Raw genomic sequence first — 24609 nt, 5'->3', positions numbered from 1 at the left:
GATTGAATCCGGCCTGCCAGACAAAACGCTCAGAGAAGCGCAAGAGAAAAACGAGCAGCAGTTTGAAATATGTCCACTTGATGTTGCCAAAGCCAGGTGCCTCTCACAAACGCTGTACTTGTATTTCTCTCTCTCTCTTCCTCTCTCTCTTTCTTTCTTTCTTTCTTTCCCACTATTTTACTTTCTGTCTGTCTGTCTGTCTTTCTTTTTTTCTTTCTTTCTTTTTCTTTTTATTTCTCTCTTTCTTTCTTTTTTTTCTTTCTCTCTTTCTTTCTTTTTTCTTTCATTCTTTCTCTCTTTATCTATTTCCCTCTTTCTCTCTTTACCTCTTTCTTTCTTTCTTTCTTTCTTTCTCTCACTCTTTCTTTCATTCTTTCTTTCTTTTTTTCTTTCTTTCTTTCTTTCTCTCACTCTCTTTCTTTCTATCTCTGTCCTTCTCTCACTCTCTCTCTGTCTTTTTCTTTCTATATAATTTTGTATCAAATCATGACGTAACTAATATCATATTTCTAAGCCTTTCTTATTTTGTACTATATTATAATATATCATTAGAACATTGAAAATAACGATTCTTGATTGCGTTGACATGCATCAATACTTATTTTTGTACACTTATTTTTCTATTTACGACTCACAACATTTCAAATATTTTTAAAATATTTTGTATGCTTTCTAGGTTTCATTAAAATATTATTTTCGATCAAATGTAGATGTCATATATATTTTGTATATTCAATATTCTAAAACGTATATGATTGTTATTTTAGCGAATTCAATTTGAATTTATATGTAACAATACTTATATATATTAATTCTATTTTATTGAATATTCCTATTATTGATGTATTTTTCTAAATTTCATTGACATTTTTGATTTGATTTTGCATCCAATTATTATGCAATATAATTTTTTATTTGTCTTTTCAGTGTTCAATTAATAGCTTGTGATTTTACGTGACAAATACAATTTGTCATTTGTGAAATCTCAATTTATCCACTTTAATCTAATCCTAATATAATCTCAATGTAGCTAATCAAAACTACTTTGCAAGTCCTAATGTGTGTGTGTGTGTGTGTGTGTGTGTGTGTGTGTGTGTGTGTGTGTGTGCATATTCGTATGTGACCTATAGTTTTGAAACAGCCAAAGCGATTTCCGCAAAAATGTACACAGTTGTAAACTTTAAGCCCCTGCGGGTGTCTTAAGATAGGTTTCGTGAAAAGGCATCCCCAATAAATACCAAAATACTCCATAAACAGCTTTCATGTGGTCTTCTTTTGTGGTGTCTTTAACGCCACAAATGCAGCTCCCGGTCACCGACCACTCCATGCAGCTGAATCCAATTTTTTCCCCTAAAAATATACCATATTACCACAAATCCCATCTTCCGCTGCTGTCAATCCCAGCCGGTGGCTGCAGGGGGCGCCTGTGACCTAGCGCTGGAATGAGTGGTGGTGTGTTTTTTTTCCCAGGTGCAGTGAACGGTTCGAGCCCGGTGGCAGGAAGTAGCCAGTCGATTGGTGACGATCAGTCCGATATGGATTTGGAGACGTCCTATCACAACCACTACCAGCCCCCTTGCTACTCCACCTACTACAACAACCTGTACGGCTATCAGCAGGTAACGACCGACTGAAACAAAGCCATTGGAAAAATCCGATTGGTTTATCTTTGCAATCCCAATTGTTTCACTGGGTTCACTATTTCTTTTAGTTAGTTTTATTTCAGTTTCACTTATATGCACTTCATAAGACAATGCCATACAAACTAAAATCAACTGCCGTTAACTACGACAGAAGAAATGCAACAGCAAGGCAAAACCACCAGAGGGCACGGTCGGCATCATTTTAAAGCAGATTTGTTGCGAAACATGACAACCATTTGAAGCATTTACAAGCATTCCACCCAAAATTCAAGCACTTTTGAAACCTTAAAAAGACAAGATTAAAATTCAAGCATTTTCAATGATTATTGTTGGCTTTTTAATAAATGTTATTTTACCACCAGGAGGTGCTAAAATAAATGCACTGACCCCTGATGAAAAATCCTGCTTTTAACTCCGTTATCGAAAAATTCGATTTTTGACACCTTTAACCGTCAATGGCAGCATTTTAGCTTCAACGTATCTCTCGGGCGTAATGATCTTTGCGAGTCAAACAAATGAGCATCATAACTCCAGAGGCGGGCCCTTTACTTTTCATGATAAATGTTTTTTGCGGCGGCGTGACCCTGGGCCGGCTTCTTGCTACTCGGCAATTGCAAAGGTTAATGGTATTGTCTGTCGTCGCCGTAACCGAGCGCTCCGGCTCACTGGGCAGAGGGAGAGAGCCGGCGCATTAATGCTAATCAGTTAGCACTCCTTAGCATAATTTAGCCATCCCGCTTGGTGATTGATGTTTGTTTTATTATATTTTTTTTATTTTACTTTTTTTTCCCGAGGTGTCATCTCAAGCTTATTCAAACTCAGACGGTTGCTTTTTTTCTCTTTTCTTTTTCAAAGTTAAGGCTGCCTCAGATGAACAACGCTTGTATATAAAAGATGTTTGCAAATATTTCATTTTCATCTACAATGGCCTCCTATGAGACCATCTAAGTCAGGGGTGTTAAACTCATTTGAGCTTGGGGGCCACATGCTAGAGAAAAAACTTTCCCAGTGGCTCGACTAGTAGATTAGAGAGAAAGAGATGGAGGGAGAAATAAGAGGGAGGGAGAAAGAAGAAAAAGAAAGAAAGAAAGAGGTGAATAAAGAAAGTGAAAAAGAAAGTGCTAAAGAAAGAGTTGAAGAAAGAAAGAGACGGATAGAGAAAGAGGGAGAGAGAATGCGAGAAAGAAATGGAGGAAGAGAAGGAACGGAATTAAGACAAAAAGACATTAGAAAGAAAGACAGAGAGATAAAGAAAGAGGGAGTGAAAGAGAGAAATAAAGTGACAAAAAGTAAGAGAAAAAACACAAATAAATAGAGTGAAAAATAAGCAAAGATAGATATAGAGAGAGAGAGATTAAGAGAGGGAGAAAAATCAGAAGAAAAGAAAAAGAGAGAGTGAGAAAAAGGGAGAGAAAGGGAGAAAAGGAAATAAAAAGAAATGAAGTGAAGAAAAATAGATACGGATAGAAAGAGAGAAAGAGAGGAGAAAGAAAAGAGGAAAAAGAAACAGAGAAAAATGAAGAAATCAAAAAGGGAAAAAGAAAAGGGGGATAAAGAGAGAGAGAGAAAAAAAATGTGAGAATAGAAAGAGAGAGAGAGAGAGAGAGATGGAGAGAAAGAAAGAGCAGGAAAGGGAGAAAAAAGAAAGGAAAAGTGAGATAAAATAACAAAAATAAAGAGAAAGATGAAACTGAGAGAGAGGTGAGGAGAAAGAAAGATACAGAAAAACAGAGTGAGAGAGAGTAAAGGAGAATACGAAAGAAAAAGAGAATAAAAAAGAAAGAAAGAAAGAGAGCAAACGATAGAGAAAAGAAAGAAAAGGAGAGATTGAGCAAACGAGAATAAGAAAGACAGAGAGAAGGAGAGAGCATGAGAAAGCGAGCCAGTGAGAGAAATGTAAAGACAGAAATAAGGAAAGAGAGAAATAAAAAGAGAGCGAGAAACACAGCTTCCATGTCCCTGTTTATATTTAAAACTGCAGCTCATTTTTCAATCCTTTGGTCAACCTAATTCTGCGCATGGTTCACATGTTTGACACCCCTGGTCTGAGTGTTAAAAAAATGCGGTTTACATATATTTTGCTGTCTTAAAATAAAATTTAATTTTCTGCAACATTTGAGTCTCTGATCTCCGTTCACTTTAAACATAACTTCACAGTTCACTTCCTGTACAGCTACATAAACCGCACCTGATTCTTTTTCGGCAAAAAAAAAGATAGGAAACATTTCGGCCTTTATCAATTGAGGCATCTAATCCCCGCCCCTGACTGCTCTCCACACTCACTGGTGCTTGGCTGCCGTGCAGGTGGCTGATGGGAAATCAAAATGTGGGTGCAGGCGCGAGATCATGCCCTGATAACAAAGTCAAGACCACGCACGGAGGTACAGCCCCGCCCCCTTCTCCAAAACTGTCATTAAACGCTGAGTAACTCTCAAGTTGGACTTTCTTTTTAAGGGGCCGGTCACACAGACATTTGCGGCTGAATCACGGCCAGAAATTTCTGCCTTTGAGGCGGACGCTATTGGACGCATTGAGATCGCCATTCAGACGAGATACAGCGGTGCTTGACACGAGGTCGGAAATTCGCGCGCGGGTGGCAGCGCGAAACTGTTTGGCGCTGCTCAATTCTTCAGAGCGCGGGTACACAGCCTTTCACGAGCATATTGAGGCTGAACCACGGCCAGAAATTTCTGGCCGTGAAGCAGATGCTGTTGAGCGCGGTTGGACGCTTTGAGACCGCCATATAGACGAGATAGAGCAGTGCTTTACTCGCGGTCGGAAATTTTCACGTGGTTGGCCGCGCTCAAAACTTTTGAGCTGCTCAAAAGTTTGAGCACGTGTTAAACCGCGTGCCGCACACGTGGTCAACACGAGGAAATGACGCGGAAATGACGCGGTACGACGTGCTCTGGCCGCGGCCAGGGCGTGCTTATACATGGGTAGGACGGGAAATTTCAGCGGGTAATTGTGGGTGGAGCATGGTAGTAGCGTGTTCTGCGCTTGTATCGCGGTGTTATTACGTGAAATTAGCGTGTTACGCGTGTGACAGTCAAACGCCTTTCTCCGCGTATATACAGCGCGATTTGCCGAGCACACCATTGTGCTCGTGACGTCAAGGGGGTGAACATGAATCCCCGTCAGCGTAGTTTCTCTTCATTTTGAATAAATCTTTCGGTGCATTCGCAATAGTCGCAGCAAGGCTTTAATGCTAAAACTTTAGCTTGGCCTTTTGGCTGAGAGTAAGAGTCCCGGCTCCTAAGCTTTGTAGCGTATTATGAACTGATCGAAAATGGATAATGAATAAAGAAGATAGACCAATAAAACTACAACCACTTTAACCTCGTTTCATCTCACTTTCGGGGAATGTAATGGCGAATGTTTAACCAAAACCACTTCGTCTTGCATTTGTTGGAAATGTAATACAACTTAAACCATTCCGTCTTTGTTTTTGTTGTGAACGTAATCGAACGGTAAATCCTCCCCCCCTCGCGTGAACGCGCATTCTGCTGCGCTTCCAACGAAAGCGATCGTATTCTATATAAAACGCTTATTAAAACTATAAAGCGAGCTAATTATAACAATTGGGAGATCCTAGTCTATATAACGCGTTTATTTAAACAATAAAGTGCGATCGTATTCTACAAAATGCGTTTGTTAACGTGGAAGAAAAAGTCACGCAAGGGGGTGGGGCGGTGTGGGCGTTGCGTAGGAGTCGGATTTGGGCACAACACCGTCTTGGGAGCTTTTATACCCGTGGTCCACACGAGAAAATGACGCAGAAATGACGCGATGAGGAAGTGGAACAGTCGCCGGCGTCTGTTTTGCAGGCATACCACCGATGAACAGCGAGTTGGCCAATTTTGCGCATTTTCCATCCCGGGCAACCACGGGCAAAAAAAACCCGCAAAATTTTAGCCGTGATTCAGCCGCAAACGGCTGTGTGACCGGCCCCTAAGTGAGGTGAGCTTCACCTCACGTACTTCTCACCCAAATTGAGTGTTGGGCAGGGTTGGGTAGGGTTACTTTAACTTTATTACTTTAAATTACTTTTGGATTACTCCAATACTAAATATGCTAATAAAAGACAAAAGAAAGTAAATATGAATAAAATGACTCAATTATGTGCAGGCTTGGGGAGTAACGGAACACATGGTACGGCAAAAATGATGTTGGCAAGCTGTTTGGATTTATTTTCATTTTGTTTCTGTCGCATTTTATGTTAGTTTTGACGGAGAACAAAGCCAGGAGAGAAAGCTTACCACGTGTTGTGAGTCATAATTTTATTCATAGTTATTTAGTTTCTTTTGTCTTTTATTAGCATATTTGGTATTGGAGTAATCCAAAAGTCATCGAAAGTAATCCAGTTAAAGTAACCCTACCCAACCCTGGTGTTAGGAATAATGTTATCAATATTGCCGATACGTAATGGCGTTATTTTTTTGGGAACAGGAGAATCTAACTAATTCCTTTTTTCGCTGTTCTGCCAAAACGTCCTACCTTGAGAAGATGTTCTAACAATTCCTAGTGCGCATGCGCACAAGGCTGATTGCTGATTTAATAACAAAATAACAAGCCAAGTCAAGTCAAGTCATTTTTATTTGTATAGCCCTAAATCACGAAGAGTCTCAAAGGGCTTCACAGATTATGCAACTCACACCGTTTATGTGCGCACATACACTGACCTCAACGCCTAAAACTACCGCATCTGTCGCCTGCTTCTCACCCTCGTGACACGTCCTTTCTTAAAGTAACCATGCATGACACAAACAACAGTAACAGACATTACAGTACTTACAATTTTCGTTTCAATTTAGTCTTATGTGACTCTTTCACTGCTTCAAAATACTGTTTTCTGGCGTAGTTTTGAAGCCTGGTGTGTTTTTCCCGTGGTAGCTTTTTAGCATGGTGTTTGTTGACTACGGTAATCGAGTACTGTATGTACGCATGCCAATCTTCGTTATATGTCATGAGTCAAAGTTTTGTTTGCAATAATTCAGAGATTCAAGTCAAGTCATGTTTATTTGTATAGCCCTTAAGAACAAGGAGTGTCAAAGGGCTGTACAGACAACAGACTATTATTGCACCATCCCCCGATCTAAAACCTACATGAGAACAAGGAAAAACTCAAAAACCACGTCTTTTCGGATCAAGTCACCATTCAAAATAGCGACCATCATATCGTTACGAATATGGTATTTACTAATGCGCCGAAAGAAAAGGCGATTGAAGGCTGAATTGCGAAAAATGTGAGCCTTATATTCGACAGTGCTGTTGACATTGGTGCAGCAGCCGACTCATGTCGTTTGCGGACGAAACGGCTCTTGGAAGTGAACGAAGGGAGCCGGCTTCTCATCAATCACAGCGCGTTTTTTTCTTTTTTGATTGGTAAATATGCTTTTTTTGTGGAGGATTCTTAAAATAGGTTAAAATAGTTTTGTATTTAATCTTTTTTTTGTAGATTTAAAAATAAATGATTTCCTGTTTTTCAGTGTTAATGTGTTTGTATAAAAAAATTCAAGTTTATTCTTTTTTTCTTTTTTGTCTCTTTTCTACCTTTTTATAGTATATTTTTTAATTATGATTCTTTTTTTCCTCCAATTACTTTTTAATACTCTTTACTGCTGATTATTATTTAATGATATTGTTTTCTGTGTTTAGTTAGTTTTGTAATAAAAGAAAAAGTCTAAAAATGCTACAAGACATATAAACTCACCAGTAGGAGTGCGTTGATTTACAGAATTTTCTCGATTTTTTCTTATCCAAATTCACAAATATCAACTCATTCAATGCCAGGTGTTTTTTTCTCAAATTTGATTTTTGCCATTCGGACTCAATTTTAAAGGTCTACAGAAATTTTAGTTTTATAGCTATATAGGCAGTGTTTAGCACATTTGCCTAACACATCAAAGATCCTAGGTTCGAGACCGTGTGGAAACATTTATTGACCTGGAGAAGGATGGGCACCACCAGGCTGTACTTGCCCAAGACACACCACAGGGAATTGTTAAGGGATAACCAAACAAACCAACAAGCTGTATAAGTAAAGGACATATCAAAAGTAAGCTTCAACCCTCATCTTTCATTGGAAAAAAACTACTTACGTTTCTAGCTTTCACTGTTGTTTAAATCAACAGTTTAACATTGCTAAGTTTCTTCTCCAAGAAAACCTCTGAGAAAAAGAGCTTTTTGTGAAAGGACATTTTATTTTAAATATTTATACCTGTGGCAGTTAATATGTAGTTAACACTTTTTTGCAAGAACACTGAACTGATGCATGAACTATACATGAACGATGAATAAACATTGCAATAGTTTGGTCACCACGGCCGTCACGTCCCCTGGGAGATCGCGTTTCTGCTGACTTGCACGAAACGTCACCCCTCTCTGACCTGGCGATGGGACTTTGTCATCTTTTTTCGAAATAAATGAGCTTTGATGGAAAGTTAACTGATTATCACTATTGGTCCATTTCTCACGACTCCCACCGCACTGCCATATGGGGCCGCTTACACACACACTCATTCGGCAGATACCGAAAGTGTGCTCTTCAATGTGCGGACAAATATCTGCTCAAAGCCACTCGTGCAATCTAATGTTGATTCATTATACTGAAACCATTCCCAGAGGCTTGATACTTACCAATGAGCAGCGCCAAACCCTTTTTTTCATTTTGGCACTTAAGGATAATGCTCCCGAAAACGTATTTATCTGTTACGGCATTGAATGAGTTAATATCAATAACTCAAAAGTCGAACCTTAAACGGCGAGGGAGCAATGTTTTATATTTTCATCAGGGCTAATTTGCAACCACCAAAAAAATGAGCGCACATTAAAAGAGCCTGTACAGTCTTCGATTCCATTTGACCTGCACATGTTTCATGGAGACGGACAGAATTACGGTCCTCTGATTGACTGTCGGTGCATATAATTTTCACAATGATAATAATACGCGGTTGTTGGTGGACCATCAAAGATGTGTGACGTCCGCTCCCGAGCCCCCCCATCTTCCCCCAGCTCGAGCGCCCAATCTATGTTGTATTTTTCAGAGCCTAATACAAGAGCTGAGTGTCGCTTAAATAACAGTTTATAAAGCTGTCAGCGAGCTGATGGTGTGGACAAGGCGGCTGACGTATTGCTATTGGTGCAGACAGAAATCACATTCCATAAAAAGTGAAATTGAAAAAGCGGCCTTCGCTGGCCAGACCTCGTCCCGTTGCAAAAGTTTGCACTATGACAAAAGCGTGTGTGTGTGTGATTTGCTTTTTAAAAGATGCCCCAGGGCGACTACTACTCCGTGGGCACGTACCTCCCTCAAGGTGCCGGCTCTTCCTTCTTGACTTTGGAGCAAGGCAGCTGCTTTGAGGCCATAGCCACTGGTGAGTCACCTGCCACACATGAGGATAATTTGCAATTCAATTCACAGAGACGATTGAAAAGAACTCTTCATACAAAACACAATTTTGCAAAAAAGGCTAATTTCAATGTGTTGAAATGATCTTACATTTAGGAATCAGAATCACCTTTATTATCATTGTATTGGTACAACTGAATTAGGGTTGATCTCCAGTTGGCAAAACATATATAAACAATATATAAAAATAGAAAATAGAAAAATACAATATTTTCTGAGCTCTCTGATCTACTTTCAGTAGTTGCGTCGTTTCCTTTATATAAAGTCTCTATTGACTCACTCATGAATGAGTTTAATGCTACCCTGGCTAGTGTCCTGGATTCCGTGGTGCAGCTTCGGCTCAAATCACGACCTAAAAGACGCACGCCTTGGTTTACTGATGAAACTATATCGCTTAATCAAGACTGTGATTAAGGGCTATACAAATAAACATGACTTGACTTGACTATTCACATCACGACCATAGAGTCCATCGTGTTAAAAGGTGCAGTTTCTGTAGCTGGTTCCATTTCTGTATTTAACGCTACACAGGGCGCACCGCATGATTGGACGTGTGTGCCCTCTCCTGCAGCCGCCTTATGACAACACAGACCAGCATACAAGTGTGCGTATTTAAAAATACATTGTGAGCATAGTTCTGAGGTCATGGGTTCAAATACAGATACCAGCCCTCCGGTGCAGAGTTTGCATGGCTTTCCCCCAGGCACTCTGTTTTTTCCCCACATTCCAAAAACATGCATGTTAGGTTAATTGGCTTGTCCAAATTGTCCCTCAGTGTGAATAAGCGAGTGAATGGTTTTCTGTCCCTGTGTGCCCTGCAACTGGCTGGCGACCAGTTCAAGGTGTCCCCTGCCCACTGCCCGAAGATAGTTAGGAAGGGTTCCAGCACCACCACGACCCTACTGAGGATAAGCGGTGCAGATAATGGATGGATGATTACAAAGTAAAGGACACGGATAAAAGTGGTCAGAGTTTGTGTTTCAGCTGCATCGGCCCGGTATTGCAGTACCTCTGAGAACGGTGTTTTCGCACTGATCGCTGCATGGCTCTGTGGCCAGGACCTTAACTCGGCCTCTTGGCTGAGAACAAGTGTCTCGGCCCGTGGCTTTGTAGTGAACTATGATTTGACCCATAACGGATAATGGATAACTGATAAAGAATATAGAACAATAACCCTTACAAATTCCCCCCTCTCCCTCCACTTGAGAACCATTGCTTCGTTAATCTTGCTTGGTTTCCATGTTTTACTGCGTAGCCTAGAAATCAACACACCAAAACACGGAAAGCATTCCATAGAGGGAAAGTGAGGTTTTAGATTTGATTAGTATTTGAGGGGGGAAACTGTTCAGCCTCTGGTAGCACAATAACTTTCAAATTGCTCGATATGTTACAGTGTTGGCATCCATGAGAACTTCCACAAATAATGGACTCATTGCTTGTGATGTCACGTGAAACTTGTCACGTTCACACAGAAGATGCATAGAAGTCAGATTTAGATAGAAATGTTAGTTTTCTTCTAGTTATGTCTTGGCCAAGGGTTGAACCCGTGAACTGCCGGTCCCCTGGCGGGTGCCCAACCATAATTCCACCTGATCTAAGTCCACTGGTTTACATTAATGCACGATAGGGCGCATCGGACAAGTTGAAGAAAATAACAGACTTTTATGTGCGCCTTATGGTGGTTAATATACCAAATACACAGCTGGAATATTGCACTTAGAACCGGGATATTGCACTTAGAACTATGTTCCAAATCTGTGGTTTATTGTGTTGGTAGCTCTGCGGAAGAAGCTATCCCTCAGTCTGTTCGTCCGGGCCTTGTGGTATATGAACCGTAGGCAGATGGTAACAGTTTGAAAAGGGAGTTGCTAGGGTATAGGGAGTCCTTCAGGATGGTTTGGCTCTGCTGAAGTAGCGAGAGCTGGCAATTTCCTCCAGGCTAGACAGAAGAGGAGCCAATGATCTTTTGGGTCGTGTTTATAATCCTTTGTAGGGCTTTCCTGTTTACGGCATAGCATCCTGCTTAACACGTTAAGATGCTCTCTATGGTGGCGCTGTGGAACGATAGTCAATTATGCAGGTCTAAAAAGTGAGGAAGTCGCCTTGAAACTATTTTATACAATTAAAGATACAGTATTCCTTCGATTTTATTGGTCACTCCAATCTATAACAGGCCGTATTAATTTCTGCAAAGTCAGAACCAAATACACTAATCCCTCATTTTTCACAGGGGTTGCGTTCATAAAAGGTCACGTGATAGTCAAAACCCGCTAGGTAGAACATTTTTTTTTAATATATTACTTTATTATTTTTTTTGATGAAATACTCTATTATACTTCAAAACCAAAGAACAAACCCAGTTTACAGGCTCAAACATTTATTCAACCAAAAATGCAATGCACTTTATGCAGGGTTTTTTTGTGACTAAAAAACGTTTGTACTGTCAAATTATAATTGAAAAAATAATCCTTGTGCTTTATCAAAAAAAGACCGATTTCGTCTTGCTCATTTCGACACCAATCCTGAACAGAACAGAACAACGAACTTACTGAACACTTAAAACTTTGGTCACTGGAACTTTATATGGAAGTAAACACCCCAAAAATTGGAAAGTTGTATTGTTTATTTTTTTGCCTGATGTAGTTTGCACATGCAAACTGGCAGTGAGCAATCACAAGCGGTGAGCGGTCTCTAGTGGTAGCCACTGGAATATCCCTTGTATAACGAGAACATTTTTCGTTGCAAATAAAACTCATAAACCAAAATTCTACTAATTAGAGAAATGCAATGCGAAGCCACCAGAGAGCAGTGTCCTTATCACTTTTTACATTCTCTTCATTTTATGTGTGGTCTAACCACTCAGACTGCCGAGAAACATGGCGACAATTTCAAGCATTTCACCCAAAATTCAAGCCCTTATCAAACCTTGAAAACAACCTTAAAATTGGAGCGTTTTCAAGAATTCCAAGCACCCGTATGAACCCTGTAAGCAGTCCTTGTATAAAAAAGTACTACTGTTCTATGTTATACCATAAAACTCAGTATAATTTAGGTAAGGACATTCCAAAGTCATCACTTTTAACGGAGAGATGCAAAACCTGAAACTTTATCTATCCAATCGTAACAGTTCAGTTAAAAAGCGCCAAATTCCCAGGTCTTCAATAACCCGTTTCACCTTGTGAGGCACAACCAGCGTCGGCGGCTTTAAGACCCCCGCATCTCCTCGCTATGTGTTTAGGACTTTCACCTGTCTGTTTCCTGTGAGGGTCCCTCGCTGCCCACCGCTTTACGCTCCATTACAAGATCACAACCGCTCTTCCCCACGGGTGGTCCCACGTTTGAAGGCAGCACCCCCCCGGCTGTTCCCACGTTTTTCCTCGCCCCATCATAGCAGGAAATGCCTGCCACAACATTTGGTACACCTGTGATAACTTATATAGTCCAGTGGTTCTCAACCACTCTGATGCCATTACACCCTGATGACAGGTTGCGCACCCAAATCAAGAAAATGCAGTTCTCAAATTTATCGAATGAACAGATTGTGCAGTTGAAAGCAGAGATGGTAGAGTATATTCACCTTTTTTCAAAAGGCAAAATTACCAGCAAATCCAGAACATCTCTGAGTACCGTATGCAGCCTACATTGAATACGGACGCTCCCCAACCTACGACCATTCGACTCACGTAGAATGGTAAATACGAAAAAAAAATTCGGGATGGCGAAATATATCCGAACATTGCTGTAAGTTAGATTTTGTATTGTGTCGACCTTTTTTCGAGTACAGGACGTCACTGTAGTGCTTCTTTCCGCCACTACCGGCTTGTGGCGCTGTGGGAGGTCACCGAGCATCCACCCAAAGAAGAAATCTGCTTCCTCTTCCTAGTTTGTGTGTAAACATTCTATACTATTTATGTCTATGCTATTTCCAGCGCACTAAGAACTTTGACATTTTTATTATTTAATATCTCGTGCATCCATTCAACGTGGTTGGCGTAAAGTGTAAATAAGTAAAGAAGAGGCTTCTTTTGAAATGAGAGTGGAATAAGGAAGCTTGGTGTGGTTGAGAAAATGGTTGGATTGCTTTTTTTCGGCCACTTTTTACCACAAAGGAGGAAAAAAAAGCCCATCTTCCAAAAGTAAGTTAAACTCTACTTTTTTAACTTTATAGAGCATATTATTTTATGAAATATCTATTTTTTGGTACAAAACAATACAGGTTACTTTTACAAGCCCATAACATACTTATAAAAACCTTAAACATACAAAATATATCACTGAAGCAACAAATTCAACTTGCGAACGGTCGTCCGGAACCTATCTCGATCGTAAGTAGGGCAGCGTCTGCATAAGCGACCCCTTAAAACTTCTTTCAAATAGCTACATACTAAAATAAGTTTGTACCCAAAATATTAAAAAAATCGTGTACCTAAACAACAATAATTGCTTAACTGTGTAGATAATAAAGATCAATACACGGTTAAAAAAAAAAACTAGAAATAAAATGTTTTTAAACAATTTCCTGTACCTTCAAGAAGTGCTTCAATAGAAGACTCTTGTACAATATTTTCATTTTTCGCAATCATTTCCTTCTTCGACTCAATCGTTGTTGTCACTGTTTTCCACTTTTTCTTCCCTTTGTCACTATTTTCTTAGGACTCATTATTATGGGCAGAAAAATGAAATAAAACCAACAAAAATCCAATAGAATGAGATGAGGTCCCTCTCTAACATAATAGTGATGGCGCTGATTGACAAAACAGGAAGAAGAGATTGAGCAGGGCCTTATGGCTATCCACTATGTAGGTTACTCTCCATTTTATTCTTAGCCATATTTGGGCAAAGCGACCCACTGAAAACAGGTCCGCTGCCAATTGAGAAACACTGATATTGTCCATCACCTTGTCAAGAAGTATAAAACAGGAATTTTGGTGGGCTTGTTTATTTTAAGTAGACCCTCAAAAATGTCCTGCAAGATCATGTTTAAAAATATTTAGAATATTTTGGGTTCCCTTACTGCAGGGGTGGCAAACTCAATTTAGGGCCTGGGTGAGTTTGGGCCGCATCAGGTACCACAATCAAAGCACTGATAATCATTCCACTGTTCTGTGATAATTAGTAAGCAAATGAAATGAATGAAATATCGATAAATAAAACAGTAACTCGTCAAGACTTAAAAAAAAACTTGTGAAAGTAGAAAAATCTGTGTTTCATATCACGTCAAATATTTTCCAATTATGTAGCAAAAAAAAAAAATGAAGCAGTTAATCAATTCAATCCAATTGTTGAAAAATAATAGTCTGGAATGTTTCCTCCCACATTCTAAAAACATGCATTTCAGGTTGATTGGCCGGTCTAAATTGTCCCTAGGTGCGAATGAGCGAGTGAGTTGTCTGTCTCTGTGTGCCCTGCGACTGGTCGGCAACCAGTTCAGGGTGTCCCCTGCCCACTGCCCGAAGATAGCTGGGATGGGCTCCAGCACCCCCGCGAGCCTACTGAGGATAAGCGGTGCAGATAATGGATAGATGGATGAACTACGCATTCCAAAATACCCAAAGTATGAATAATATATGTACCTAAACAACCATACACACCATAAATGTTACTAAAATGTGTAAGTTATACCATTCGTGAGAGTTTTGTTGATACCTCCTGTGGATTGCTCTGCCCTCTGAGATTCAAACTGCAACCTCAGTGGAACTGTTTAAATCTAGGTTTAAAACACACTTATGTTCTATAGCTTATGAATTACCTAAATTTCATGTTGACAATGTCTGTGTATTGTTTGTTAATGTGACATCCATTGCAACCTGGTCACCCTATTTATTTTATTTTTCATTTTATGTAAGACTTTTATTATTTTATATTTCATTTTTATTTTAATTGTTTGGTAATGCAACATCCAATGCAGCCTGGTCATCCTGGAAGGGGGATTACCTCATGTCCCTTCTCAAGGTTTTATCATTTTCCTCGTGTTGAGGTTTTTGAGTTTTTCCTTGCCCTCATGTGGTTTTAGATCAGGGGATGGTGTAATAATAGTCTGCAGTTTGCAATATTATGTGGTCTGTGCAGGCCTTTGAGACTCCTTGTGATTAAGGGCGTCACAAATAAACATGACTTGACTTGACCTAAACAACATTTTAAAAATCTATAGGTAATTAACATGGGCAGCACAGCAGCGCAGTGGTTAGCGCGTGTGCGGCACAATTCTTAGGTCATGAGATCGAACATCCTGTGTGGAGTTTGCATGTTCTCCCCGTGCTTGCGTGGGTTTCCTCCGGGCACTCCGGTTTCCTCCCACATTCTAAAGACATGCATGATTGGTCAATTAGCTGGTCCATTATGTCCCTATGTGTGAATGAGCGAGTGAGTTGTCTGTCTTTGTGTGCCCTGCAACAGGCTGGCAACCGGTTCAGGGTGTCCCCTGCCCACTGCCCGAAGATAGCTGGGATGGGCTCCAGCACCCCCGCGAACCCACTGAGGATAAGCGGTGCAGATAATGGATGGAAGTTTGGTAATTTACATAAGCATAATGAAGATATGAAATATGAAAAAAAACGTAAAACTCTTTACTGTGTCTTTGAGCAGCGGATTGATTGCAGACACTAGTACACCATTCTCATATTTCACAATCATTTCCTTTTACAAATCTTTCTACTGTTTTTTGTCTTTGCTTCTCTTTATCTCTAACTTTATCTGGACCCATTATCGACATCAAAAAAGGGCAATAAAACGCACTAAAATCACAGTAAATTCTCATTGCATCTTGTAGGCCTTGTAATGAAGCTACCAGTAGCCAAGCTGGTCAATCATCTCACTTGGCAATTCAATCAGCGATTTGTCATTCAAGTACAGAGGTATCGCTTTATATTGACTTTCAAGCATATGATTAAAACATTGTGTACAGGACTCGCATTTTGCAAACTTATGTTGTCGTAGTTAGAGTTTCCGAGGAATTGGTCCCAATTTCAATTCCAGAGGTAGTATTCATGTCAAACTTCTCAAAATATTGCTTCCCGGGTTGCAATTCTCCTCAGCGAGTCTTCCCCATTGCTTACACCCTTAAATCACAGCGCTACCGTACGCGATAGCAAATCTGGAGCGGCTCTCTTGCATCATTTCCTAATGCTGGCAAAATAATCACTGAGCGAGAGCATTCCTCAACATTCGTTGACTTCCAGGTATCTTGTGAGAGAGTCGGGTGCGCATGGATTCCGCGTCTTATCAGACACTTGGTCCCCGTCCAGCACGTAGGCGTATTCAACAAAGGGAACAGGTTTCGTCCAAACCGACGTGCCTGCACAATATTCCTTATGTTGGCCTGAGCTCTTGGACCGTGCGGCCTTGAACCGGGGCCAGTGGAACTTGCTAATCTTATCCAGCCAACGCGTCACTCAGCATTGTAATAAGCACACTGTTCTTGGGGGTATTAACCGCAACGACTGATTTGGGTCTAATCAAACTATTCTCAAGCCCTCCTCACACGAGCACTGTCATGCAACAGAGGTGTTATCTGTTATCTTTTTTGAATGACCATAAACTTAGCCAAGGAACGCATTTTGGCTATTTTCATCCTGTTCTTGGGCCGACGAATCGAAAATTTTAGCTCAATTCCCTCTTTATCATGCTAAACCAATCTGCTTGTCAATATCTCCCTTAAAAAAGACCAAACAGTGCATGAATTATTTTACAAGGATTGTGAACTCATTCAATGCCATAACTAATAAATACGTTTTCCAAAGCATTGTCTTCGAGTGTCCAAAACATAATAAGGGATTGGGGCTGCTCATCAGTAAGTATCAAGTCTACGATAAATCCTCATTAGATGGCAGGAATGGCTTTAATCAGATATTTGTCCACACATCGAGGAAGCCCATTTTCCTAGTATTGTTTCATGCATCTAGCAAATTAGTGTCTGTAGATGACACCATATGGCGAGTAGTCTTAGTTATTTAGTGTGCTAAGTCAGGGTACTAACCTGAACATGATCACTGATGTATCAACAATCAGAACAAAGATATAAGATTTGTAGGTGTTGATCCTTTTTGGAACTGATTCTGTAAAACCAAAGACAATTTGGTCTCTAAGCATGACCCCCTCATTACTTTTGGTCTCAAATTACAGTCCTCAAAGACTAAGTCCAGTACTTTCTCGACGTTTCCCTCCTTAGACACAGTTTTTCTAATGCACTATGTTCATTATTTTTCATCCTGATAGTCTTTGATCTCTTTTCTCTTTAAAGTTAGATTAACCCCAGAGTGCCAGAGTTGTCATTCACAACGTTGATATCAATGACAATTAAATGTAATTCTAATTCTAATTCATCACCAATCTATGTAGAAATTCGGGAAGTAACTCTTTATTTCTAAAACTCTTTTTTCCAACCTTGAGGACTGGTTATGGACAAATTCAACTTAGGAACGATCATTTGTATGTAGGGCAGCTTTGTATTAGAAATTCCGTGCCCCCAAATCCCAGAGGGACACTATTCAAATACCGATGATGAGTTCATTTAGGATACTCTGAGAAAATGTTAACGGTCTTGATCAATCTTTACGTTACATCTGAGACACGTAGTTTTATACAGGAAGCCTTATAGAGTAGGCGTTCATGATTTATCAAGCCTGATTTCCAGAATTCTGTGTAATCAGTAATTGGCTAATCCCTTCTGATATCAACTGATCTTTTTCACCTCTCCAATCACCTTTGTCATGAATATAACGTATGCCACTGTCTTCTCCTGAGACTAATAGAGATTTAGCTCCTCTTTAAAACAAGATCAGCAGGTCTGGCTTTGATCGGACAGAAGATTGTGATCTGCAGACCCCTAATAAAAAGTGACATCGAACCAGATACCAGGACCATGTAACGAGCAAATTTTCCAATATAAAATAATTGAAAACAAATTGGTCCGTTCATTTCCTCCTGAAAGCATCCAAGTAAACCCCAAATAGCTATAAAACACATCTTCGTGATCACTAAAACCACATTCAAATAGTATTTAAACTAAAGGCAGTTATAAGATAAATAAGATGATATTGCCGAAATGAAATCTGAGTTTATTATGCGCTTTTACCATGGAGGCACTCGTCATAATGAAGGTGTTCGCGTGGTGCAGAGGAAGGGTAGGTGTTTATGAGGCTGAGTGATGGAGATTTTGTACCTGTCTACTTATACTTTGTTTTTTGGACTAATTCAAAAAACGATTTCTTTTTGCTCATTTCGGCTGTTATCCGGATCGTCTCGGTCACTGGTAACAGATGGCAACGTCATCATGGATTGCTAATATTGTAATGGTATTCTACATAAGCTGTCTTGCTGTTAGTAAATAGACGCCGTGTTGTGTTTGTGAGGTTTCTTATCACCTAATTAGGGAAATTGCAATCATTAATGCAGGGAGCACTTGGCTGAGATTGACAAGTATGAGATAGCTCAGAGTTGGACAGCCTGACAACTGTAGCTGAGAGACAGGCACTGAAAAAGCTGCGGTCAATCGTGGACGATTCATCACATCCACTACACAGCACCATCTCCAAACAGGAGAGCAGCTTCAGCGACATACTCCTGACTCACAGTCTTGTTCCACGGACAAACTGGGGAGATCATTTCTTCTTCATGCCACGAGGCTCTTTAACTCCACCCGGGGGAGAAAAAGCCCACATTAAACCCCACCCCCACATTTGCATATTACCCTATTTTTATTAAAGTGTGTAATTTATGTAGCACTATTTAAATACGCTATATAAACACTTTATATTGGGTATTTATGTATTCAAGTCAGTCAACTCATGTTTATTTGTATAGCCCTTAATCACAAAGAGTCTCAAACATCTTCTTTGTTCCTTTATCTCTTTGTTTTCTTTATCCTCACTGCAAAATGTGGAACGGGAGTGCCACGTCCAATTTCAATATTTTCAAGCCATGTTGTAACAATGACAATAAAGGTATATTCTATTCTATTCTATCTATCTAGACTGTTGATATGTATGCACATATCGTACTCTACAAATTAAAATACCTGTAACTTTAAATGAACGTACACACAAAAAGATGTATACACCACATTTTTTTGGTCTGTTTTTTGCATGTAGTAGTTTGCACAGACAAACTGGAACAAGCTAACGCTGGCGCTGAGCAGTCACGATTGGTGAGAGGTCTCTACTGGTGGCCTATGGAAAGCTCGTGAGCTGGATTTTTCGTCTTGTCCTGGCAAGATTTTCTTCCGAATAAAACTCGCATATCGAACTTCTCTTGATTTGAGGTGCTCATATAAAGAGGCACCTCTTTATTGGATTGCAAACTGCTTGAATGTTGTTTTAGTCCTGAACAGAGCTGTCCAAAGCGGCTAGCAACAGGAACTAACTTGAGGCACCTTGCAGCTGCCAAAAACCACCGCGACAGATTTATTAGGCCTTCCAAGGCAAGGGCTAATCACTTGGCCAAATACAGAGATCCAAATAACCTTCAGGATCTTCAAAGCCGTCCTTTCCCCCCGCCTCCCTCTTGAATGCCGGCCTACCGACACCCCCCCCCCCGCTGTCTCCGCAAAATTGCCTTCTGGAGTTAGTGAGCGGGAACAGTTAAGATTTACAAACAATGATGAAGCTTGTCATGCGTCTTTCTCCATCCGTCACGGCGGGCCGGGCGGCGCTGCCGGGGAGAGCCGTGGCGGTGTTCTTCATAAAAGCCAGCTCCGTGTGAAATACGCGCCCCCCCGGCCCGCCCGTTTACTGCACCGAGCTCGTCAGCAGCCCCGCCGTCGTAAATCGCCGAGCGGGGAGGTGACAGCGCAGTCCATCAAGCCTCCGCCGCCGCCCCCCGCCAACCCCACGTACACAAACACAGTCGGGATGTTTGTCGGGGGGAAATCTTGCTTCATGTTCCTTCTCGCCCCCGTCCTTGCGGAGACTTTGTAAAGTTCCCCGGCTCAACTTTTCCGATCGATCGCACTTTGAAAGCAAAGATTCAAACTCGAGTCTGTGTACGTCAATATGAGCATTGGTTATACGGGTGTCAGGGGCCACAGCATTTAAATGCAAATGACAGGCTTGCAAATCGATAGACCCGCGACAACCTACCCTTACAAATCCATAACTATCTTTCCGAGAGGATTTTCAACGGATTCGACCCTTGTCACTGTACTCTACGTGACCGTTACCGGTCCTTAAAAACGGCATCTGTATTAGAGAATGGGTGTGGACAGGGAGAGTCGCAGTCGCTAATGTGATTTGAGATCGTTACCGAACAGCAAAAAGTGTAAGCGTAAACAGTTGCGTGGAAGTGATTGTATCTGAATCAGTTCCACTTTAAAATGAACTGTTAGATTTGATGGACTATATAGCATCCCGTTCTTCAATCAACATTGAATTGAATCAAAAATAATTGGCTTTATTGTCATTGACATCAAGGTTGTTAAACATTGTATGCAACGAGATTGGACATGGCACTCCAAGGTTATCATGTAATAAAGGCTTTTAAGAGGAAAAAAGATTTAAAAAAGACTATCAGGATTAAAGGAAAACATTACAGAAAAAAATACCATATAGCCATAGGGCGCACCGTTTTATTTCTGTATTTAACACTACACAGGGCGCACTGCACTATAGGGTGCAGGTGCCCTCTGCTGTGGCCGTGTTCTAACAACCCAGACAAGCATACAGGTGTGCATATTTTAAAATACAATGGCAGAAAAACTGATTTTGTTGTGGTTTATTTAAGTATTGATTACAAAGTAAAACACAGAGATAAAATGACTTTTTTTTTTTAAAAAGAGCTGGTGCAAAACCAAAGTTTGGTACTCACATTTTATGAAAAAAAACCCTCAAAAACTTTGTCCTCTGTTTCTGACAAGAACCACTTCCATAACCCTCCACTTTTAGAGTCACTTTCAGAGTAACTATCTGTGCCGTTCGGCTCCTCGGCAATAACGCCAGCTTTTGCGATAGCTGGAACTACAGTCCCAAGCATCAAGAATCCATTCTTTTCATGAGAATCCTCTGTAAGTTTCTGTTCACGCATGGACCCTTTAAGATAGGACATGACGCGATGGATAGGGGAGGCAACAGATTTGGAAGTTTTATGCTTTAAAGTCATTTTGCGTGTGCATGTAAACGGTGTAAGTTACGATCAACAGTTGATCTCGTGTGAATGTTCATACAGCTTGTTATTTGGTTATTCAATTGGCGACGATACTTAATCAGCGACTGTGTCATTGATTAAATCCAGGGGCATTACAATATTCACCTTCGGACTACTAATAGTCTGATTATGTTCCATATGTTTTGACATTTGTGATATAGTTGTGCACCGTACTATAAGGCACATGGATTTAATTTTAAAGAGCTAGGGCTGCAAAAAATCCTTTAATTGTAACTATGCTTTTCCAATTTTATCCACTGTATTTTCCGGTATATGAGGCGCACCGGATTATAAGGTGCACTTTCAAATATCTGGCCAATTTGAGATTTTCGAGTTTGCAGTATAATCCCCAAAATAATGTAAATTGATGATTCCATTTCAATTTGACTACCCCTTGAATTTAAGCCAGAGGCGCCTACTCATTTTAGCTTGGGGGCCACATGGTAAAATATAACACTTTCACAGTGGCTGGACTAGTAAATGACGAGAGAGAAATAAAGATAAGAAGAGAGAAAGGAATAAAGGAAGAATAGAGAAAGAATGGAGAAAAGAAAAAATGAAGGAGGGGCAGAAAAGAAAAAGAAGAAGAATGGAAAAGAAAAGACAAAAGAAAATAAGAAAGAAATGAGGAGAGAAAAGAGAAAAGACAGAAAGCAAGACAAAATAAATAAAGTAGGAACTGAGAAGAGAAAGGAGAAATGGAGGAACTGAGGAGAGAAATGAGGAATGGAGCAAAGAAAGAAGGAATGGATGAAATAAAGGAGTGAAGAATGAAGGTAAGAAAGAAAGCAAGAAGGAAAAAGAGAATGCAAGAAAAAAGAGAGTAAGAAAGCAAGAAAGAAAAAGTGAGAAAGAGAGATAAAGAAAACAAGAGTAAAAATAGAGTGAAAGGGAGCAAGAGAAATAAATAATAAGAAAGACAAGGAGTAGAAAAGGGAAGAGAGAGGAAAAGAAAGAAAAAAAAATACAAACGAGAGAGAAAAAATGAGGAAGAGGAAAACAGAGTATAAGAGAGAGGGGGACAGAAAGAAATAGAAAAAATAGAGAGAAAGAGAAAGAAGAGAGTAAGAAAAAAAAGAGAAAGCAAGACAGCAAAAGAGAGTGAGAAAGTAAGTAAAAGGGAGGGGGACAGACATAAAAAAAGAGAGAGAGAAAGAAAGTGAAGTAGGGAAAGAGAGAGAAAAGTACACAAAGGTTCAAGGAAAAAAACAAACTAATAAGAAAGAAATGGAGAAATACAAACAAAGAGCATGAGAGAGAGAGAGAGGAGGGTGACAGAGAGAAAAATAGAAGAAAAAAAAGAAAGACAGGAAAAGATAGAAACAAAGAGGTACAAAAAGAGATCGAAAGACAAAAAAGAAAGCGAGAAACGCAGCAAGAAAACTGAGGAAAGATAACAAAAGAAATACAGAAATACGGTTCCGGTTGATGTGGGAGTGGCATCCGGCTTTGGCGACATCCAGCGGAAATATTTAAAACTGCAGCTCATTTTTATTCCGCGTTTCTTCCAGTGATTGTCTCGTGGGCCTGATTCAAACTCTTGGCGGCCCTGATCCGGCTCGCGGGACTCAATTTTGACACTACTGATTCAAACACGCACTTCATCCAAGTAGCAGAATCCAATCATTCATATTTGGTTTGTGTCTCTTTCGCTGGGTTCTGAACAAAAGCTATACCGTCGAAGGAACATTCCCTGTGAAACAAAAGTGGTCTTGGTCTGTGATCTGTGAGTAAGAAACAGAGGGACGTTTAGGATTCCGGCTTGGGGTCGGTCATACCCTCGGGCGGTTGAGGTCCGTCATACCCCCGGGGGTTTTAAGGTCATCTTTGCCACCCAACTAAGTGCTAAATGAGAGTGTAATTGTTTGTTGTAATGGCTTGTACGACAGCGCCGTTAACGTCAGCCCGCGGGCATGGGAAGCCAATAAATGGCTGCTGTGTGCTTTATGTACTCGTAGCACATTCGAATAACATGCGAAAGGTCCCTGGTTCGAGACCGGGTGGAGAAATTTGGGCGCCAACAGGCTGTACTTGCCCAAGACACACCACAGGAAAAGATGCCCCTACCACCCTAGTAGTTAGAGGAACAGGCAGTCTGACCAAAAAGCATTGAGCAATCCAAAACGCTATTTCTGAGGAAATTAGCAAAAATGTAACTGAAATACATTTAAAACATTTAGTTTTAAAGATGATTTGACTACAATTTAAAACAGTCTTTCATCTATTAAAACAGGAGTGTCAATCTCATTTGAGCTTGGGGGCCACATGTAAGTCCATTAAAGAGAAAAAGATAAAGAACACAGAAGAACAAGCAAAAGAAAGTGAGGTAGAACAAGCAAGGGATAGATAGAAAGAATGGGAGAGAAGGAATAGGGGAATGGAAGGGGAAAAGAAAGAAGTGGAGAAAGAGGACAAGAAAGAAAAAGGGAAACAATAAGACAGAGTTGGAGAGAGAGAGAGAGAGAGAGAGAGAGAGAGAGAGAGGCAGAGAGAGAGAGGCAGAGAGAGAGAAACAAACAAAAGAGAGAGACAAATGAAAGAAAGAGATAGAGAAAGAAAAGGAGAAGAGAAAGAAGAGAGACAGAAATAGTGGCCAAGACAGTGAAAAAGGGAAAGACAAGAGAAAATGAGAGAGACACAGTGAAAGTGAGAAAGACAGAAAAAGCGAAAAAGATAGCGAGAAATAAAAAAAGAGTGAGGGAGAAAGAGAGAGCGATGAGAGAAGGCAGCAGTGGGGAAAAAAGAGAGGGGGGAAAAGAGAGACAAAGAGAAAGAGAACAAAAACAGAAAGAGGAAAAAATAGAGAGAGAATGAAGAGAGAAAAAAAAACAGACAGAGACAGAGAGAGAGAGAGAAAGAGAGGGGGAGAAAAAGAGATAGAAAGAGAGAGAGAAAGAGAGAGAGAGAAATTAAGAAAGAAAGAGAGAGAGAGAGAGAGAAAGAGAGAGAGAGAGATCGAAAGAAAGAGAGATAGAAAGAGAAGAAGAGAGAGAGAGTGAGACAGAAAGAAAGAGAGATAGAAAGAGAAAGGGTGAGAGAGATAGAAAGAAAGAGAGATAGAAAGGGAAAGAAAGAGACATAGAAAGAGAAAGAAAGAGACATAGAAAGAGAAAGAAAGAAAGAAAGAAAGAGAGAGATTGAGAGAGAGAGAGAGAGGGAGAGAGAGAGGGAGAAGAGAGAGAGATTGAGATAGAAGAGATTGAGAGAGAGAGAAGAAGAGAAAGAGAGAATGAGAGAGAGAAAGATAGATAGAAAGAAAGAGAGAGAGAGAAAGAGAGATAGAGATAGAGAAAGAGAAAGAGAAAGAGAAAGAGAAAGAGAAAGAGAAAGAGAAAGAGAATTTTGTTTTGGCCTGTGTACCCAACAGATTTAAAAAGGTAACCCTCAGAGCTGGAAATATTGATCAGCCAGCTCAGCTCA

The 24609-nt window shown here is 40.3% G+C and overlaps 1 protein-coding gene and 1 long non-coding RNA gene across 2 annotated transcripts in view; one reads left to right on the top strand and one right to left on the bottom strand.

Annotated features, from left to right (window-relative positions):
* The window catches only part of dmrt1 (doublesex and mab-3 related transcription factor 1), a 43297-nt gene that overhangs the window by 7460 nt on the left and 11228 nt on the right, over window positions 1-24609 (top strand). Inside the window, exons 3-4 of the mRNA XM_088336590.1 lie at window positions 1471-1619; window positions 8914-9019. Of these exons, the coding sequence (XP_088192716.1) occupies window positions 1471-1619; window positions 8914-9019 (255 nt within the window). The remainder of the gene's footprint in view (window positions 1-1470; window positions 1620-8913; window positions 9020-24609) is intronic.
* The window catches only part of LOC148366147 (uncharacterized), a 54749-nt gene continuing 39045 nt past the window's right edge, over window positions 8906-24609 (bottom strand). Inside the window, exon 5 of the long non-coding RNA XR_015850551.1 lies at window positions 8906-9028. This is a non-coding gene — a long non-coding RNA (uncharacterized LOC148366147). The remainder of the gene's footprint in view (window positions 9029-24609) is intronic.

This window comes from Urocampus carinirostris, chromosome 5 (genome assembly GCF_059441175.1).
Source record: "Urocampus carinirostris isolate Australia breed hairy pipefish chromosome 5, RoL_Ucar_1.0, whole genome shotgun sequence".
Classification (NCBI taxonomy): Eukaryota; Metazoa; Chordata; class Actinopteri; order Syngnathiformes; family Syngnathidae; genus Urocampus; species Urocampus carinirostris.
Note: the sequence above shows the minus strand (reverse complement) of the source record. Positions and strands in the feature narration are given on the sequence as shown.